General features: G+C 53.5%; 2 protein-coding genes across 6 annotated transcripts; both read right to left on the reverse strand.

The window, feature by feature from the left end:
* Positions 1 to 43: 43 nt before the first annotated feature.
* On the reverse strand, positions 44 to 5,246 carry SPOUT1 (SPOUT domain containing methyltransferase 1). 2 transcript variants are annotated; one of them, XM_064393808.1, is made up of 13 exons: positions 5,168 to 5,246; positions 5,015 to 5,057; positions 4,788 to 4,925; positions 4,584 to 4,670; positions 3,885 to 4,095; positions 3,015 to 3,104; positions 2,858 to 2,907; positions 2,584 to 2,714; positions 2,136 to 2,208; positions 1,702 to 1,800; positions 1,000 to 1,102; positions 573 to 720; positions 44 to 491 (listed from the first exon to the last, which is right to left on the reverse strand). In XM_064393808.1, exons 1-13 carry the CDS (start codon positions 5,207 to 5,209, stop codon positions 417 to 419), a joined length of 1,290 nt encoding a protein of 429 aa, XP_064249878.1. In that variant the 5' UTR covers positions 5,210 to 5,246; the 3' UTR covers positions 44 to 416. The 2 variants fall into 2 exon arrangements, with proteins under 2 accessions (XP_064249878.1, XP_064249877.1); XM_064393807.1 differs by lacking the exon at positions 4,584 to 4,670 and having other exon boundaries at positions 3,885 to 4,044; positions 4,806 to 4,925.
* A 717-nt stretch (positions 5,247 to 5,963) lies between these two features.
* Positions 5,964 to 15,918, reverse strand: KYAT1 (kynurenine aminotransferase 1). 4 transcript variants are annotated; one of them, XM_064393795.1, is made up of 14 exons: positions 15,775 to 15,916; positions 13,831 to 13,949; positions 11,614 to 11,672; positions 10,704 to 10,854; positions 10,267 to 10,416; positions 9,829 to 9,915; positions 9,603 to 9,731; positions 9,157 to 9,277; positions 8,457 to 8,533; positions 8,137 to 8,226; positions 7,615 to 7,801; positions 7,338 to 7,414; positions 7,090 to 7,176; positions 5,964 to 6,688 (listed from the first exon to the last, which is right to left on the reverse strand). In XM_064393795.1, the coding sequence occupies exons 2-14, from the start codon at positions 13,909 to 13,911 to the stop codon at positions 6,620 to 6,622; spliced, it is 1,365 nt and encodes a 454-aa protein (XP_064249865.1). In that variant the 5' UTR covers positions 13,912 to 13,949; positions 15,775 to 15,916; the 3' UTR covers positions 5,964 to 6,619. The 4 variants fall into 4 exon arrangements, 3 of the variants coding, with proteins under 3 accessions (XP_064249865.1, XP_064249867.1, XP_064249866.1); XM_064393797.1 differs by lacking the exon at positions 10,704 to 10,854 and having other exon boundaries at positions 15,775 to 15,867; XM_064393796.1 differs by lacking the exons at positions 13,831 to 13,949; positions 15,775 to 15,916 and adding an exon at positions 12,789 to 13,785.
* Between the last annotated feature and the right edge of the window lie 41 nt (positions 15,919 to 15,959).

Consider the following 15,959-nt stretch of genomic DNA (forward strand, 5'->3'; position numbering starts at 1 on the left):
CGGAGCTTGCTTAAACTGCTGACAAACGAGGTGAGAGAGAGGGTTTAGAGTTCCAAACACAGTTTATTGCCATGAAGAGTCCAGGGACAAAGACAAAATGGGGCTGAGGACACAGGGTTTTAAAAGGGGGGGGGGAAGGGGGGGATCCAAGGGCCAAGGGAGTAAGTATATGGAAAAAAGGGCAGCTGAACTGGGTGACACCAGTATAACCTGTGTCATTGACATGTGCGTGCAACTGCTTATGTGTGAGACCACTGTGTTCAGAGGAGTGTCACTCTTTGACCTGGGTCCCCACAGCTGGGCACTGCTGCCAGCTCCAGTCACTCCAGCCTTGGTCCCTCCAAGCTCCTGGAGTACTTGCCCAGCACATTTGAAGAGCTGCCTCCCCAAGGGCAAGGTCAGTGGTTTCCGTTTCCTCAGCTGTCTTTGGGTGTCTTCACAGCCTCCTCAATGTGTGGTCTCAGTGCAGACAGAGAGATCAGCAGTGCTTCCTGCAGCAGAGCCAGGCCAGTCAGAGCACAGCAGGGCCACGAGTGTCCCTCCCCAGGCACACCCAGCACCACCAGCCCCACCTCTGTCCTGATGGTTCTGCTGCCTTGGCTGGGACATGTGTTCAGGTAGAAGTCAAACAAGACACTTGGGTCGGTGACCTCCAGGTTTGGGTCCACATCAACCCCAGCTTCCAAGCCCTCAAGGCCTCCAAATACAACAAGGGCATGCCTGGGGAGAGCACAAGGACAGGGTGAGAGAGCAGACTGTCTAGGACTGCATCCAGGCTCCTGTGTGCTGCTGAACAGGGAGCTGTGTCTGCTGCTGATGGTGCCCACAGCTGCCTCCCCACCCAAGCCCCACAGCATCTGGCCAATGTGACAGTCCCTGCTACCAACTGCAGAGAAAGAGGAGAAGAATTGGCCTTGTTCTGAGGTACTTCCCCTGCTCTGCTGCCTGCACCAGCCTCACAGGGAGCTCTGAGTGGCTCCAAGCAGGCAGGACACAAACCTGAAGGAGGGCAGAGTGACCTGGTCCACGGAGCTGCCCCGCTCTGAGGTCCCAATAGAGAGATCATAACCTTCCTTGAATGGGCACTCGGAAAAGACAGCACCTGGAAAACAGAGTTTGGGGTTATGGCTGCCATGTGCTCACCTGTGTGCCTGCTGGACAGGCTAAAACACTCCATGGTTGAGTGGGGGCAGCAGGAGTTGCTTTCAGTGCCAAAAGTGCAGCTGGAGACAGAATGACTCCTTTTTCCCACATAATTCTCTTGCTGCAACTCTCCAACATCCTTTTCCTCAAAGCTCAAGACAGGTGCCAGGAACCACCCCCTAACAGCTTACAGTCTTCCTACAAGGTCCAATCACCCAGAAAATAGGAAAACAATTTTTCAGGGGTCTTGAACTCCAATTGCTGGCTCTGATGTGAATGAGTGGGATGTAGTTATCATGGAAATAGAGAAGGGCATCAACTCATCTCCTGCTGTTGTGCAGTCATTTGGAGCAATGGTGAGTGGAGGTTACAAAGCACAGTCCTGGAGGGTGACTGGGGTTGTTCATGCCTCGTTTCACCCCTAAAATCTGACTGCCACGTGGCTGCTGGCTGCACGTGTAACGTGCATGTCTCCTCCACACAAGGAGCTTTCTAGGAAAGAGGTGCAGGCCTGAGACTGGTGTGGACACCCAGGCAGGGAATCTTGTGGACACTCACTCAAGCAGGAGGCCAGGCGGACGCTGTAACCCCAGTACAAGCCCGAGACTGTCCAGGGGTGCTGTGAGGACACCACGGTGCCCTTCCGCACTTTGGCTTCTGAAAGAAAGCAAAGAGGTTAAACAGCCCCTGTGATCTGGTGAGATTTCACCAGCCACAGCCATCGCCCTCTCTTTTTCCAGAATGTGAAAAAGTATTCTGGACATTGGTAAGTTCTGCAAAGCATATGAGCTTGTGTTTGGGTTGTTTACTGCTGAGAAGAAGAGCTGATAGTTCTTTCCAGTTATTGAGGGAGGCGTGGTAAGGGTGTTATTAAATTTGTGTATGGAAGGAAGGGAACATGCAGAACTGTTGGGTACCTTCAAACCTGTCAGACAGAAGGAGCAGTTCCTGCAGGACTGAAGTTTACAGATGCTCCTGGAGCCATGGATTACCTGGATTCTGGGGCTCCTGCAGGCGCACGGTGACTCGCAGACCAGGGTTCAGCTGTTTGTCAATCTGCACCTCCTGCAGTGACAGTCACCATCAGCACCAGACATTCTGCAAGGACTGGGGAAGTGGGGAAGGAGGGGAATGATTTGAAGAAGTGGAGAAAGCTGAGATGGAGCTGAGATGAAGAGCTCTGTGTGTGGCTCAGGGGCTTGCTCATCAATCTGAAGCTTATTTTGCTACTCAAAGGCTCAGCTGCAGCAGTAAAGCAATGATCTGCTGGAATGCTTGGGGCCTGGGCTTGGGAAGCCACAAACATTGCCAAGTCACACCAGCCTTAAACCCCCACCAGCCCACTGCAGCCTTCAGAAAGCCAGCAGTGCCCACCCTGCCTTCTGCAAATCTGCTAGGGAGACAAGGGAAGTTGTTTTGGCATCTGTGGGTAACACACACCTTCCTCATCCCACAGTTAACAAAAGAGCCTCTGCCTGGCTTCGACGGCCGGTCCAGCACGACGCCCTCCCGGTACTCCGAGTCCTCGTCCATGCGCATGTGGTGGGGGCTGTCCAGGGGGTTCAGCAGCCCTGGAACAGCACACAGCAAAGAGGAGGTGCAGGTGCTCCCCTGCTCCTTCCCTCTCAGGTCCAGTGCCAAAGTGGGGAAAAGTCCTGGCTGAACCACACACAAGGAGCCAGAGCTCAGGAAGGAGAGAGACAACTGCATTTACCTGCAAACTGCAGATCCTCGTGTTTTGGAAAAAAGGATTTCCTCAAGTACCTGTCGCCAGAGAAAGGTGAAATGTGGAAAGGTGTTGTGGAATCTGGATCTCAATTCTAGCCCTGTTCTGACTCAAAGGAGCTGAGTATAGAGAAAAGCAAACTTACTGAGGGCACTCCAAGTACTGCAGGATCCGAGCCAGCTGCACACAAGCCTTGCCTTTCTTCCCAACTCCTTCAAAATCCCCCTCCACGCTCCTGAAAGTGAAAGCAAGCAGTTTGTTAACTTGGCATGAGATTGGTCAGATCTCCAGAAGACCAAGCCTTGCTTCTTAATCTGACAATAGCAGCACATCACTCCCCTCTCACCCTTGTGAGACGGGTGCTCCAGAGACAATCTGTTAACAAATCATCCTTGGAACTCTCTCCAAGCCAAGTACCTTTTTCAGTTTTGTCTTTTGATCTTTATGTATTACTGTGATGTGACAGGATGTCAGGAAGATGTCCTGACAGATGTCCTGTCCCTCCACAGCAAGCTTTAAGGGTATAGGAGAACTCAGCTTCCTGTTGTGTTGTTAACCCCATGTTGGGAAAAATGATCTGAGCTGCCAGGACAGTTCAGTCAACATCTTTTTCCCTGGGGTATAGTGGTATATACATGCAGAGGAACTGCATGTACCTCTCCCCATACTCCTGGCACTGGGGAGAGGTACATGCAGTTCCTTCCTGCCTGAGTTTAATAAAAGAGTGAAGGAACAGGAAATACCATGCAGAACAAGATGGCTCTTCTTTCAGAGAATTACAGAATGGCCTGGTTTGGAAGGGAACTTAAAAGATCATCTTGTTCCACCTCCTGTTATGAGCAGGGACACCTTCCACTACCACAATTTGCTCCAAGCCCCATCCAAGCTGGCCTTGGACAGGGACAATGCAACCACACTTCTCTGGGAAAGCTGTGCCAGGCCTCACCACCCTCACAGGGAGGAACCCCTTCCTGCACTCCAGTCTCAGCGTGCTCTCCCCCCGTGTGTGCCTCACCTCACGTCCTCGCCGTGCTCGTCGAACACCACGACCTCGTGCACGCGGAAGATGGCGCAGGCGCGCGCGATCTGCCCGGCCAGGTACGAGCGCAGCGCCGGCGACTGCGCGTTGTTCAGGATGGAGCCGGGCAGGGCCACGCTCAGCGTGTGCTGCTGGCCTGGGGAGAGGCACCAGAGAGTCGTGGACTGGCTCTGGCACAGTGCCAGTGCTCTTGTGAGTTAAAGCTTCAGCCGCGGTGTGCCGGCAGCTGGGCACCTTGCACCCCCTTTCTTCTCCTGGCCATGGTGCCAGCACAAGATGTCAAACTTCAAGCCAGCACAAATTCTCTATCACTCTCTCTCGGAGGGGGAGCTGTTCTAAACATCTCAAATCTTCTCCACCCCTGCACCTTGCAGGGCTCCAGCCTCCCTTCCCACAGGCCGCATGGCCTCTCCCTCCCCTGCTCAGATGCAGCTGGGCAAGGGAGGTCAGATGAACTCACTGGCCAGACTCAAAAAGAGAGTCCCTCTGCTTTTAACCCCCGTGTGTTCTCAGAGGCGTATTCAGGTCCCCAGTGGCCACACCAGATGCTAATTTTCAAATCTAGCCACTGACTGGTTTGACTACAACTTTCTTAGAAACTCACTTCCTAGTCAAACCACGACAGAGAGCCCCGGCCTGGCAGCCCATGTGCAGCAGCACTTTTACTGCTTCAGCTGCACGCGGGGTGGGGGAAAAGCAACTTCTCTTTCTTAGCTTTAATCACTGGTTTTCTCTTAAGAAAGATCTCTAGTGCAGTGGTTGCTGCACAGTGTTTGTGCCTGTCTGGGCACGTGGACTGATCCACATCAATCAGAGAAGTAACACTTTCCTATCGACAGGTAACACTGCCTGCCTTTTAACAGCCAGGCTTTCTAGCGCTTTCCACCCGGGTCTCACCTCTGTCCTCCTTCTGCTCCTCCTGCGTCTGGGCTTGCTGTTCTGCCAGCTCTCGCATCCGCTGTTTGTCCAGTTTCTTCAGCAGCTTCATTTCCTTCCATTTCTTCGTCTCTGCTTTCCCTGGGACGGAGAAGAGCGCCTGGCGTTAAGCACCGCGCGGTGACCGCTCCGAGCGGCCCCAGCCCCAGCGTGTGCCCGGCCCTCCTTACTCTCCTGCTTCCAGCGCCGCCAGTCCACCTTCCTGTCCTCAACCTACGGGGGACAGCACGCGTTACCGCCGGGCTCCCGTCTGAGCGGGAGCCGAGGAGCGCCCCGGGCTCCCCTCAGGGTGGCGGGCTGGGCCCGGCTCCCTCAGCGCCCACCTGCGCGCCCCTGGGCCGCTTCCCCGCGCCGCCCTCCGCCATCTTCCCCGCGCTGCCGGCCGCGCCCCCGCGCTGCTGATTGGCCGGAGCGCGCAGGCCCCGCCCGCGGCGGGGAGGAGCCCGAGGTCACGTGGTTGGTGTTTAACCGGCCCGCGCGGCAGCGGAGCTAAGCAGGGTCGGTCGCGTTCCGCGGGAGGATGGGTGACCCGGGCGCAGCCGAGCGCTGGGCGCAGCCCGTGGGCCGAGGAAGACGCAATTCCCATGGATCGCAATTCCCACGGATCACAATTCCCACGGATCGCAATTCCCACGTGGTCGTGTGTGTAAAATCTGCGTACTCGCATCTGCGTGTCTTTGCCTGTGTTCTGGACAACACACAGATGGACCCTGCCCTTTGCAGGTTGTGTCACGGCCTGGGAGTGTTTTAATTAATCTTCATACTAATCTAATTGCACAGTTTTTTCTCTGTTTCAGACTCTGCCCCTGTTTAGTACATATAGGGGTGCAAAAGGGCTTTCAGCAGCACCCCCACGCAGCCAGGCTGAGCTCGCAGGTGAGCTGGGATGCCAGGAATGGCAGGTGGCTCTTTGCCTCCTTCCCTCTCTCCCTCCCTCCTGCTGCCCCACGCAGCTCTGCCTCCAAGGGTTGGTATCACCAAGCTGCAGCCCAAAATGGAAAACCTACAGAGCTCTCCCCACCAGCCTGAGTGGGACAAGTAGCACCACCACAGGGCCCAGCAGAGATGAGGCAGCTCTCAAGGAGAACTCCATCAGTCCCTCAGTCATTACAGAGACACTTTTCCATGATTGCAGTAATTCCTCTTTAATAATTTAACTGCTACAAACACTCCTCGCAGTCTGTTGCACACAACTCCCGCGTGGTTGATGATGATGATGATGATGATTTACCCTCTTATCCAGGCTGAAATCAACACTGATGCAAGAATTACCTCTCCAGAATTGCTCATGTTACCCCACCAGCTCACTGGGTGGGAGGTTGTGGTGGCCACCAGCAGTAGGAGCAGCCAAAGCCACGGTGCCCATTCTCCCCAGCCACGGTGTGCATTTGTCAAAGGCCAGAAAAAGTTTTGCTCTGGAGCTTGGATGATGCTGCCAAGCCCTGAGAAACACCTTTTCAGAATTTGGTGATGAGACAGAGCCCAGAAGCCATCCTCACCTTGTCTGTTGCTGGACGCATCCCAGAACTGATTATCAGTTTTCACATGTAAGAAATGTCAAATGCTGTCAGTGCACACAAAGTCTCATTTCTTGAAATCATTTCACAGTGATTGAAAATGTCCCCCAGGCCCTGGGCCTGGAAAAACGTAACTGTTTGTCTGTCAGAAAATGTTGTTGAAAGCACTGAAGAAGATACCAAAGTTTGTAGACAAGTGAAGAAGAAGAGCAGCTGGGGAAGCTGAGGGCCAGGGAGAGCCTGGTTCTCTCAGTGTATTCAGGAGCTGGCTTTCTCCTGTTTCCATTTTTGCAATATGTCACTTGCTGCCTTCAGGGTAGCTTCCTCCTAAAAAATACCACAGATGTGGTCAGTGGCTCCCAGTCAAATCCTATTCCCCTTCACTGCAGCCACTGTTGACACAAAAATCCTGTTCTCATTCTGAAGCATTGCAGGTTCAGTATGAGATGGGCACAGCCACTGGGCAGCTAAAGGGGCACCTAGAGAGTCCCTTCCTTGGCTAAGAAGTAGGATGCTGATGGAAAAGTCAGGATGTTTAGGATAGCCCTGGCACATCTGCTGCCCCCAGCTCAGCTCACATGTCTGCAGGAGTGTTTGCTCCAGCTGGGATGCCATGGTGGGGCTCCAATGCCCAAGGCATCCTGCATTTCTTCTTGGCATTTTCCTCATTAAACCAGCCCTGATTATTACTCCCATCCTTGCCTTCCTCAGTGCTGTCTACGTCTCACCTTTGCAAAGCAGAACCGGATGAAATTGGTGTAGTTGTTCTTGTGGGCCTCGCTGTAGAACGCGGAGAGCGGGATGGCAGCGAGCCCCTGGCAGGAGGAGGAGGCACGTGGGGCTGAGGGTGCTGCTCTGGGGCTGCCCTGCAGCCTGCTGGGCCCCAGCGTGGGTGAACTCCAGCCCCCAGCCATGAGCTTGGGTGGGCACAAACCCACCCAGGGTAAAGGCAGCAGGCAGGGCCAGACCCTTTTACCTTGTTCTTGACCATCCACTTGGCAAATCTGGAGTCGTAGGGCTCATCTGAGCTGGGGACATCAGGGACATCAGATTCTGCAGGAGAAGCACAGCAGGACAGAGGCTGGGACAGCTGCCAGGTGTCTCAGCTGAGCCCCAAGCCCCCATCCTGGCAGCTGGGATGGGGAACATGCAGCCCATCCCTGCTCTGATGATGGTTTATGCAGGTTCCTGTCCCTGCCAGCAGTGCCACACCCCACACCCAGCCCACCTGGGCAGGACTGCAGGTGACTCACTGAACGGGGAGATGTCTGCCACCAGGAAGTAGGTGCCCTCTGGGATGATGGGTTTCATCCCCACCCCATCCAGGCTCTGAACCAGCCAGTCTCTCTTCTGCTGCAGCTCCTTGGGCAGCTGGACAAAGTAGCTCTCTGGTTTTCCATAGAGCGTGAGCTCCCTCTGGAAGCCCTGAGCCACAGCCTCCTGTAAGGAGAGAGGAGCCAGTGCCCAGTGGTCAGGGCTTTCTTGGGAAGTGAAGTTCCTGCAACTCACAGGTGATTAGGGAGCTCTTTGCCACCAGCCCCTCTGAACTGCCCCTTAAATTTGTCAATGCAAGATAAGGAATATACCCCAGGCAGGCTGGACTCTCCCCTTTCTCCCAGACACAGAATAACTGCAGGGAGAGAGGAAGGAGCCTCTTTAGGGCACCACAAATCACTTGTGTGTACCTTTCAGGTCAGCTGTGGCCAAGAGGACCATCTCTCACCCCTGCTCTGAGGGCTTGGGATTGCAGGGCCAGCTGCAGGGAGCTGCCTTACCTGGGCAATTGTGGCACAGTGGTACACGGAGTTCTGGTGCACAGTGCGGAGGTGCTGCAGCAGCCTGTCAGGTCCCACGACCCAGCCCACCTGCAGCCAGGAGAGGAGGAGGAGGATGGTGAGTCTGGCTGCCTGCTCAGGCTCCCCTTTCTTGCCTGTGCTGGTTTCATTGCTTTTTCTAGACAGAACTTTTATGAAGCACCTCTGGTACTTTCAGACCCTGAGGCTCAAAGCTGAGCGTGGCCGTAGTGTCCCCTGTGCTGTGCTGTGGCAGAGGGACAGGGATGGGGACACAACGAGGTGCCACATGGGACATTCACCTTCCATCCAGTGGCACTGAAGGTCTTCCCAGCGCTGCCGATGATCACCGTGCGGTCCCACATCCCCTGCAAGCTGGCTGGCAGTGAAAGGAGAGAAACCCCAATGGCAGAGCTCAGCACGCTCCCTTCTGGCTGCATTAATGGCACGTGGGAGCTCTCTGTCCACCATAATACACAGTGATCTTTAGTGTTCACAGCACATCTTTCACCTGGATGAGCCTCAAAGCACATCCCAAGCAGGCAGCCAGGTTTCTCAAGAGCATCTCCTTTTAATTAAGCATTTTCACAGGCATGTACCCAGCCCCAGGGGCTCTCAGAGATGCCAACCACCATCACCCTGCATCAAGGTGATGGCATGTTACTCCAACTGGAAGAACAGGCTGAAACCGTGTTGAAATGAATTTCCTGGAGCTAAAGACACTCAGAAAACCGTGGCTTTACAAAACAAAGGGGAAAAAAATCAGTTTCACTGGAGTCAAGTGGCTTTTTGTTCTAGATCTCCCCTCTGGCTCTGAAGTCAGAGCTTCTGTTTAGGACCTGGTTTGGAGGCTGAGATTGAAGTGCACCAAAATACCTCCAGTGGGGGATTCATGCCTAGCACAGCTGTGCATGCCGGCAGCTCCTGGGATTTCCAGGGGCGGCCAGGGCAGCGCCCATTCCCTGCCCGAGCAGCCCCGCCCCGCCCAGCCCTGCCCCGTACCGATGCGGATGTGCTGCTTCCCGTCGTAGACCAGCCACTCGTACACCTCGTCGCTGATGCACAGCACGTCGTGCTTCACGCACAGCTCCGCAATCAGCCCCAGCTCCCCGCGGCTGAACACCTGCGGCAGGCACGGAGTGCAGCACAGGCACAGCAGGAGCATTTCTGAGCCCCTGCCTGTCCCTGCAGGTTGTGAGTATCCTCCTGGCACCATCTCCCGTGCCAGGGAGGGGCAGGAGCTGCTGCAGTGGTCTAACAGGGCAAAAGCACTGCTGGCACAAAAGACAAGGCTTAAAAACACCAGGAGACTGAGCACAGCATGTGGTGCTCCCACAGCACCCACTTCCCCTGTGTGCAAGGCAGGCTGAGTCTGCTGCACTGCAAATGTGGCTGCAGCACCCCAGCAGCTTCCAGGGCCCAGCAGCAGTGGATTGCAGCAGTGTTACCTTGCCCAGAGGGTTGTTGGGCGAGTTCAGGACGATGGCTTTTGTCCGTTCACTGAATTTAGAAGCCAGTTCAGCTGGGTCCAGCTGCCAGTCTGCGCTAGACATCAATTTTCCATCTTTTGGAGGATTCTAGAGAGAACATTGGTTTGCTTTGCTACCTCTGCACCTTGTTTACCACTCACCTCTTTGCTGACTGCTGTGACTCTTCCCTTCTCCACCCACTCACCGGTCTCAGAGGCACAAACACAGGTGTCCCACCAGCCATTTTCACCATGGGCTCATAGCAGTCAAAGAAGGGTTCAATGATTATCACCTGCAAGAAAGGGACATGTCAGCATCCTCCTGGTCCTGCTCAGACCTTCCCTGAGGAGTGCAGAGAGCAGTGGGAGGGACAGAACATTTTAATCCCTAATTACTGTAATGGAGAACCTGCATTGCCTGTGGGGAGTGTCAGGAAGGACATCACCACTCAGGACAAAAAGGGTTATTTTGCTTTATGCAGAAATGAGGCAATGCCCTGCAGCAAATAATTTCTTCCTTTGGCAGTTCAAGTACTGCAGAATGGGGATAAAACTGGTTTTGCTTTGGAAAAGGACAATGAAAACCAGCCTGCAGGTCCCCTGGGGGAAGGCTGCCAGTGCAACAAGCCCTTATCTTGGGTTACCTCATCACCTTCATCCACTAAAGCCTGGAAGCAGCAGAACAGGGCCTGGTATGCCCCCACAGTCACCATCACATTGGTCATAGGATCCAGGTCTCGTCCAAGCAGCTTCTCAAAAAACTGGGCTAAGACCTTCACCAGAGGTGGGTGGCCCTGTGGGGTGAGAGGAGAGTGGGAATTGGGTTGCAGAAGATTCCTAAACCAAGAATGAACCCTTGGAAGGGGACTGGGAAGCCAAGAGCCCTGTGAGATCTTCCAGCCTGGCTGCTTCAAGCATCCCAGTAAAGCAGGGAGTTACTGGGAACAGTGGGCACGGGTCGAGGCTGGATGTATGTTTTGCCTCTTTTTTTTTGCCGTTTACAGCTGCCTGGTGAGCTCTGAAGCAGCCAGGGCTGGTGGGGACTGAGGGGTGGTGCTGGGGAGGGAGATCTGTCACTCACAAAGGCACGGGTGTACTGGTGCAGCATGTGGTTCCCCCCGCCCAGGGCTCTCGTGAGTGCCTCTGTCAGAAAGTCTGGTGCAGGGAAGTCAGGGAAGCCCTGGCCCAGGTTCACCTTGGAGTAGGTAGCAGCCAGTTTTACAAACTCCACCCTAGAGAGAAGGGAGACAAAAGCACTTTCAGAGGTGTGAGCAGTGTGCTGGCATTGGGTCTGCTCTCAGCATCCCTTTGGAAGGGAGTGGGGTTGGTGTCCCTCCTGCAGAGCCATCCTGTTGCTCACAGGCAGGCAGGACCCAGCACAGCTCATTGCAGACCTGCTGCAATTAAGCCAAGGATGATGAACTATTGCACTGGGGGAGCTGTTTTAATTTATTCTCCCAGGAAACAGCTCCTGTGGTCAGTGTGTGGTCACAGCTGAAAGCCTGTGGTGTTTCAGATCACACTGGACTGAGCAGGAGGGGACTTGGAGGTTTTCAAGTTCATACCAGCTCTGCAAGATTTAGCAACCAGACACTGTGAAGGCCTCTGCTGAGGGCAGGGTGGGTTGAACTCACTGCTCATCTCAAACCAAACAAGAGCCATCTCACTGGCAGTTTGTAGCTTGAGCCCAGGCACAGATTTGGGTGCCACTGGGATCATTTGGGTGGATGGGTCACAGGGAGGGTGGTGCTTCTGCCTGCCCAGTGGTGCAGAAAACCTGATACATCCTGAAGTGAGAGCTGCAGGTACAGCACTGACTCATGGTAGAGTCTTCTGGGACAAACTTGCTCTGATGTGCTTCCTGAACACATGCAAAGCAGTTGAGGGAAACTTCTGCTCTGTGCTGTGTGGCTACTGTGGTTTCAATCTGGTTTTAGGATGCCTAAAACCACATCTACCACCTGGGTAAACCAGATATTCTTTTAACTCACCAGATATTTTTATCTATTCCCTCCAGCCTCCGAGCTTGCACCGGCCTTGACATTTTTGCCTGCAGACAGTGAAAAAGAAAGTGAGTTTGAAGCTTTTAAAAGAGGCCACAAAGGGGCCGTGGCCTCCTCAGGGAAGTTTTTCCCAACAGAAGGTGTGCCCTTTAGTATTGCTTCATGGGCTGTTCCTGACTGACCTTGGAGTAGTAATACTATTGCAGTGGTTTCTGCTTTCACTTACAAGTTTCAACAAGAATTGGGAAAATAGATGAACAAGTGAAGCTTTTGTACACTCACTGGGGAGGTGGCAATGCCCTAAACCTCATTACTTGTTTGGATTGGTCATGGGGTCAAGCTCAGCCAGGCTGTAGCCAGACCAAGGACCCCAGGCCTCAGGCTTTTACCTTCCATAACCTCTCCATCTTCATAGGAAAGACTCCTTACTCTACAAGCCATGAAATACCCCCTTTTCCTAGAAGAACAAACTATTTTATTCCATGCTGTTCTATGAAGTAGCAGAAGTAGATACTCTTCTATCCTGATGAAGTGCTTGGTGAGGGGGCTTGCTCTAGATCGTATAAAATGTGAAGTTTTCTATTTAAAGATCATGTCAAACCCAAGCAGTAAGTAGGTACAGGCAAGAGAGCACAGCACAGAGGTCAGTGTGATGTACAGACACTGAGGTACCATGCCGTGACTGGTTTGGAATTTCCATGTACATCATGGCTCAGGGGAGTGGAAAGAAAGACAGCAGGAACACTGAAAGCAAAACCCTCCTTCCAGTTGGATAAGCACAGTGGAAGGAAAGTTAATGTACTTCTTGGGGAATTCATCACAAGGATGATGAAAAGCAGCAGAGACAGAATTTAGTAACTCAGCAGTGCAGGGAAAAGGCACCCAGACAGGGAAGGGGCTGGAAACTGGAGACAAAGGATGCTCAGTGCACCAGAAAGAGCCAGCGTGGGGGCACGAGGAGGGCAGCCCTGAAGCAATGAGTCAAGAAAGCCACTGTCACCACAGCAAATAAAATACATCTGAACTGGAACAATGAAGGCATGTGAAAGCAGCTGAGGTGAGGTGCAGAGCTGGGATGTGCAGGGGTCTGTGCTCTGCTGTGCCAGGATGTGGGGGGATACCAGGTCAGCCTCCTCCCAACACCCAGCTGCAGCAGGACTTACCTGCTCCCCTCTGCTGTTCCCACAGCACTGCAGCAGAATTTGGGTTGTGCCCCAAGGATACTCTGTGCTGAGGTCCTTGGATTTTTATACAGCTTCAGCCCTTACCAGAGATCTTTGCAAACACCCAGCAGAGGAGTCCTGTGTTTCAGAGGGCACCAGGTGGACTCTGCTCCACCCTCCACCCACAGGCAGCCAATGCAAGCAGGTCACTGGCTCCAGGGCAGCCTCTCTCCTCTCTGCTCTTTCTGCACAAGCTCATGGCTGTTAGAGTCACAAGACCTGGTGTCTGAGCTGATTTGGGTGGGAGCAGAAGGACTTGGGGAGTAAAAGATAGCTGGAGGTAAAATATTAACAGCTCCAGTGCTGTTCTTGCAAGGAGGGGCTGCTGCAGGCCACAGGTCAGAGAATTTAACAGACGACCAAGTGTGATAGGGATCAGTGGGAAGAAGCTGCCTTAAGCCTTGAAATTCCCAGTTCTGAAGAAAGGCCTTGTCTGCTTCAGGAACAGAAATAACAAATACTTTTTTTTCCTGATATCCCCTCCATCCCATCCTATCCCAGCCTGTGTGTGATGCTGCCATAGAGAGCACACAGGCTCAGGACCATGCAGCCCTCAAATCTGCTTCAGCCTGTTCTGTCCCCAGACAGAAGGTGCAGTTTGCCTGGCAGCCACACAGGAGAGCTAAGTGCCAGTGCAGAAGACTCGGCATCCATGATCTTCCACCACTCTGCTGTGTGTGACTGCCTTGCTCTGCATGTTGGGATCTCTGAGTGGGATGCTGGTATTTTCCAAGTACTTTGCAAGCCAGGAGGCCCTAGTAGAGACCATCAGAAGAAGCAACCCCATAAACAAGGAGCCTTTTCCTCTGTGAAGGATATCCCCTTACTTATGAGGATCCTTTAAAACTCCTGGAAATAAGCAGGTACAGAGGAAGTTGCACCAGTGTGGCTTTTCCTGACGTGCTCTGCCTGCTCTTGCTGCCAAGCTGAGGTGCCCTGGGCAGGCTGCCAGCCAGGAACAGTCCCACTGGGCATTCCATACCTCTCTGGAGCACGAGCTATGTCCAGCACTGTTCTTCTCCAGCAAGAAGTGGCGCAGGGACGGTCCCGCTCTCCTGAGCATGCCACGGCTCCTGCTGTCTCACTCCTGCAGGCACAGACCTGCAATTCCCAAAGGACAGGCCTGAGACAACTGATCCACAGGGTTAAAGCACACCTCTGCCTGGGATCAGGCAGGCCCAGGCCCAAGCAGAGGCTGTTCTGCCACAGAGAGGAAAAGGCCAAACGAGCTGCTTTGTGTGTCATCACTGCAATGTCCAGCAGTGCCGGGGCTGTACTTTGTGCCCATGACACACAGGATCAGGATCACAAGGGCCACCATGACTTCTGCCTCCTCCCTCCCAGTCCAGGCTTCCCCCACTTTCCTCTGCACTGATGGGAGTGGTATGGACACCAGTGAGAGGGCATCCTCTGGGAATGTGGTACTCATCGAGTGTCACTGAGCCCAGGTAACTCCTGCCTCTGCCCTTCCTCCCTTGCAACACTCTTAGAGAAAAATCAGGCGACCCCCAACCAGGGAATGATTGGTATCTGACTCCAAGGCTTCAGAATGCCGAACACTCACTTTGTTAAAACTATACTATGTTACATTACATTGCATTAAAGAGAGATACTATACTATATCATACTTACTCCTCAAAAACTTGTGACTCTGCAGCCGACAGTGCACACAGCTTGGACCTAATAGGCTAATTAACATAATCTCCACCAGAATCCAATTACCAAATTCCTTCAGATAAACAATCTTCCAACACATTCCACACGTGCAAAGACACAGGAGCAGCAAATGAGGTAAGAACTGTTTTTTTGATCATTCTTTTCTCTGCTTCTCTCTGTTCAGAGGGCATGTGAATACCACACATTTTCACCTTCCTGGCCCATACAGAGAATCTCTGGCCTCTCAGCTGCTGCAGCTCTGGTTTAGTCACAAGTTTTATTCCAATTAACAGGATGTCACCTTCTATCTATAAAGTGATTTTAGTGATTATCTTTCCTTCAAGGCCCCAAACAAATTGATTTCTGTGACTAAAATGCAGCCTGTTGCTTCACCTCAGGTTCCTTCAGCTATTCTACAGCATTACTTAAACATGCAGTATTTAACGTAAAAAAAGTGAATGTTTTGTTAGGTACTTGAGTTAAAAGCAATGAGGCTGGAGGATGTATGAACCTTTATTATGACCAACCATGAATTAATTTACCCATCTGCCAAAAAATTAAAACAGATTTGAAGCTGACCAGCCCACAGGTAAGCTCTCAATGCTCCTAAGGGCACTTTCCATCCTTACATGCAGGATGTGAGTCCCAACTGTCCTCTTTTTTTGTTATTTCTAAAAAAGGTGTAAAGCAGCTGCCAGCTGAGACCAGTGGGGTTTCACATCTCTTCGCCAAGTGGGAAAAAATAGCAGAACTTATGGAAAAATTGGAAGCCAGAGCGTCATATTGCTTATGACTGTAAAACCTCCACCTTGTGCTTGCCTGACACTGAGATGTGGGGGGACACTGCTTTGGGGTGCAAAGGAGTCCCGGAACGAGGAGACCTACCCTGCAGGGGACAGAATCAAAGCGTGGCAGTGGAAAAGGCTTTATCAGATAGCAGCAAAGCACAGAGCTGTGCACGGGGCTGGGGGCAGCCGACTCGGGAAGGGAGCACTGGGCTGGGCAGAGGGTTTTGGAGGTGACAGCCGGGAAGGTGACCTCGGGGACTGCTCGCTCACCACGGGCAGCCCGCGGGGCGCAGCCGTCTCCTCCATCCCCGTGCTCCTCGACCGCCCCCTTGGCAGCTCGGGGGTGCACCCGGGAGGCTTTGGGGACACGGCTGTCCCTGGATGTGCCCCGGGAGGAGCGCAGGACCCGGGCGAGAGCAGCACGAGCTGACACTGCGGACAAAGCGGCTGCCAGAGGGACAGCGGGGATACAAACAACTTACATGGAGCTGGGCCGCGCTGCTTTACGCTGCAAAGCCTGGCACAGCCGCCCAGGCTGCCCTGGCACACATTCTGCCTTCTCCTCTGCCCGAAAAGCTTCATCTGCGGCCGGGACTTCCTGGGAGGAGCGGCGGAGGCCGCAGGAAGGCGGGAGCGGAGCCGCAGCCCTGAGGGGGAGCGGCGCTCG

The sequence above is a fragment of the Passer domesticus genome, chromosome 18, assembly GCF_036417665.1.
Source record: "Passer domesticus isolate bPasDom1 chromosome 18, bPasDom1.hap1, whole genome shotgun sequence".
Classification (NCBI taxonomy): domain Eukaryota; kingdom Metazoa; phylum Chordata; class Aves; order Passeriformes; family Passeridae; genus Passer; species Passer domesticus.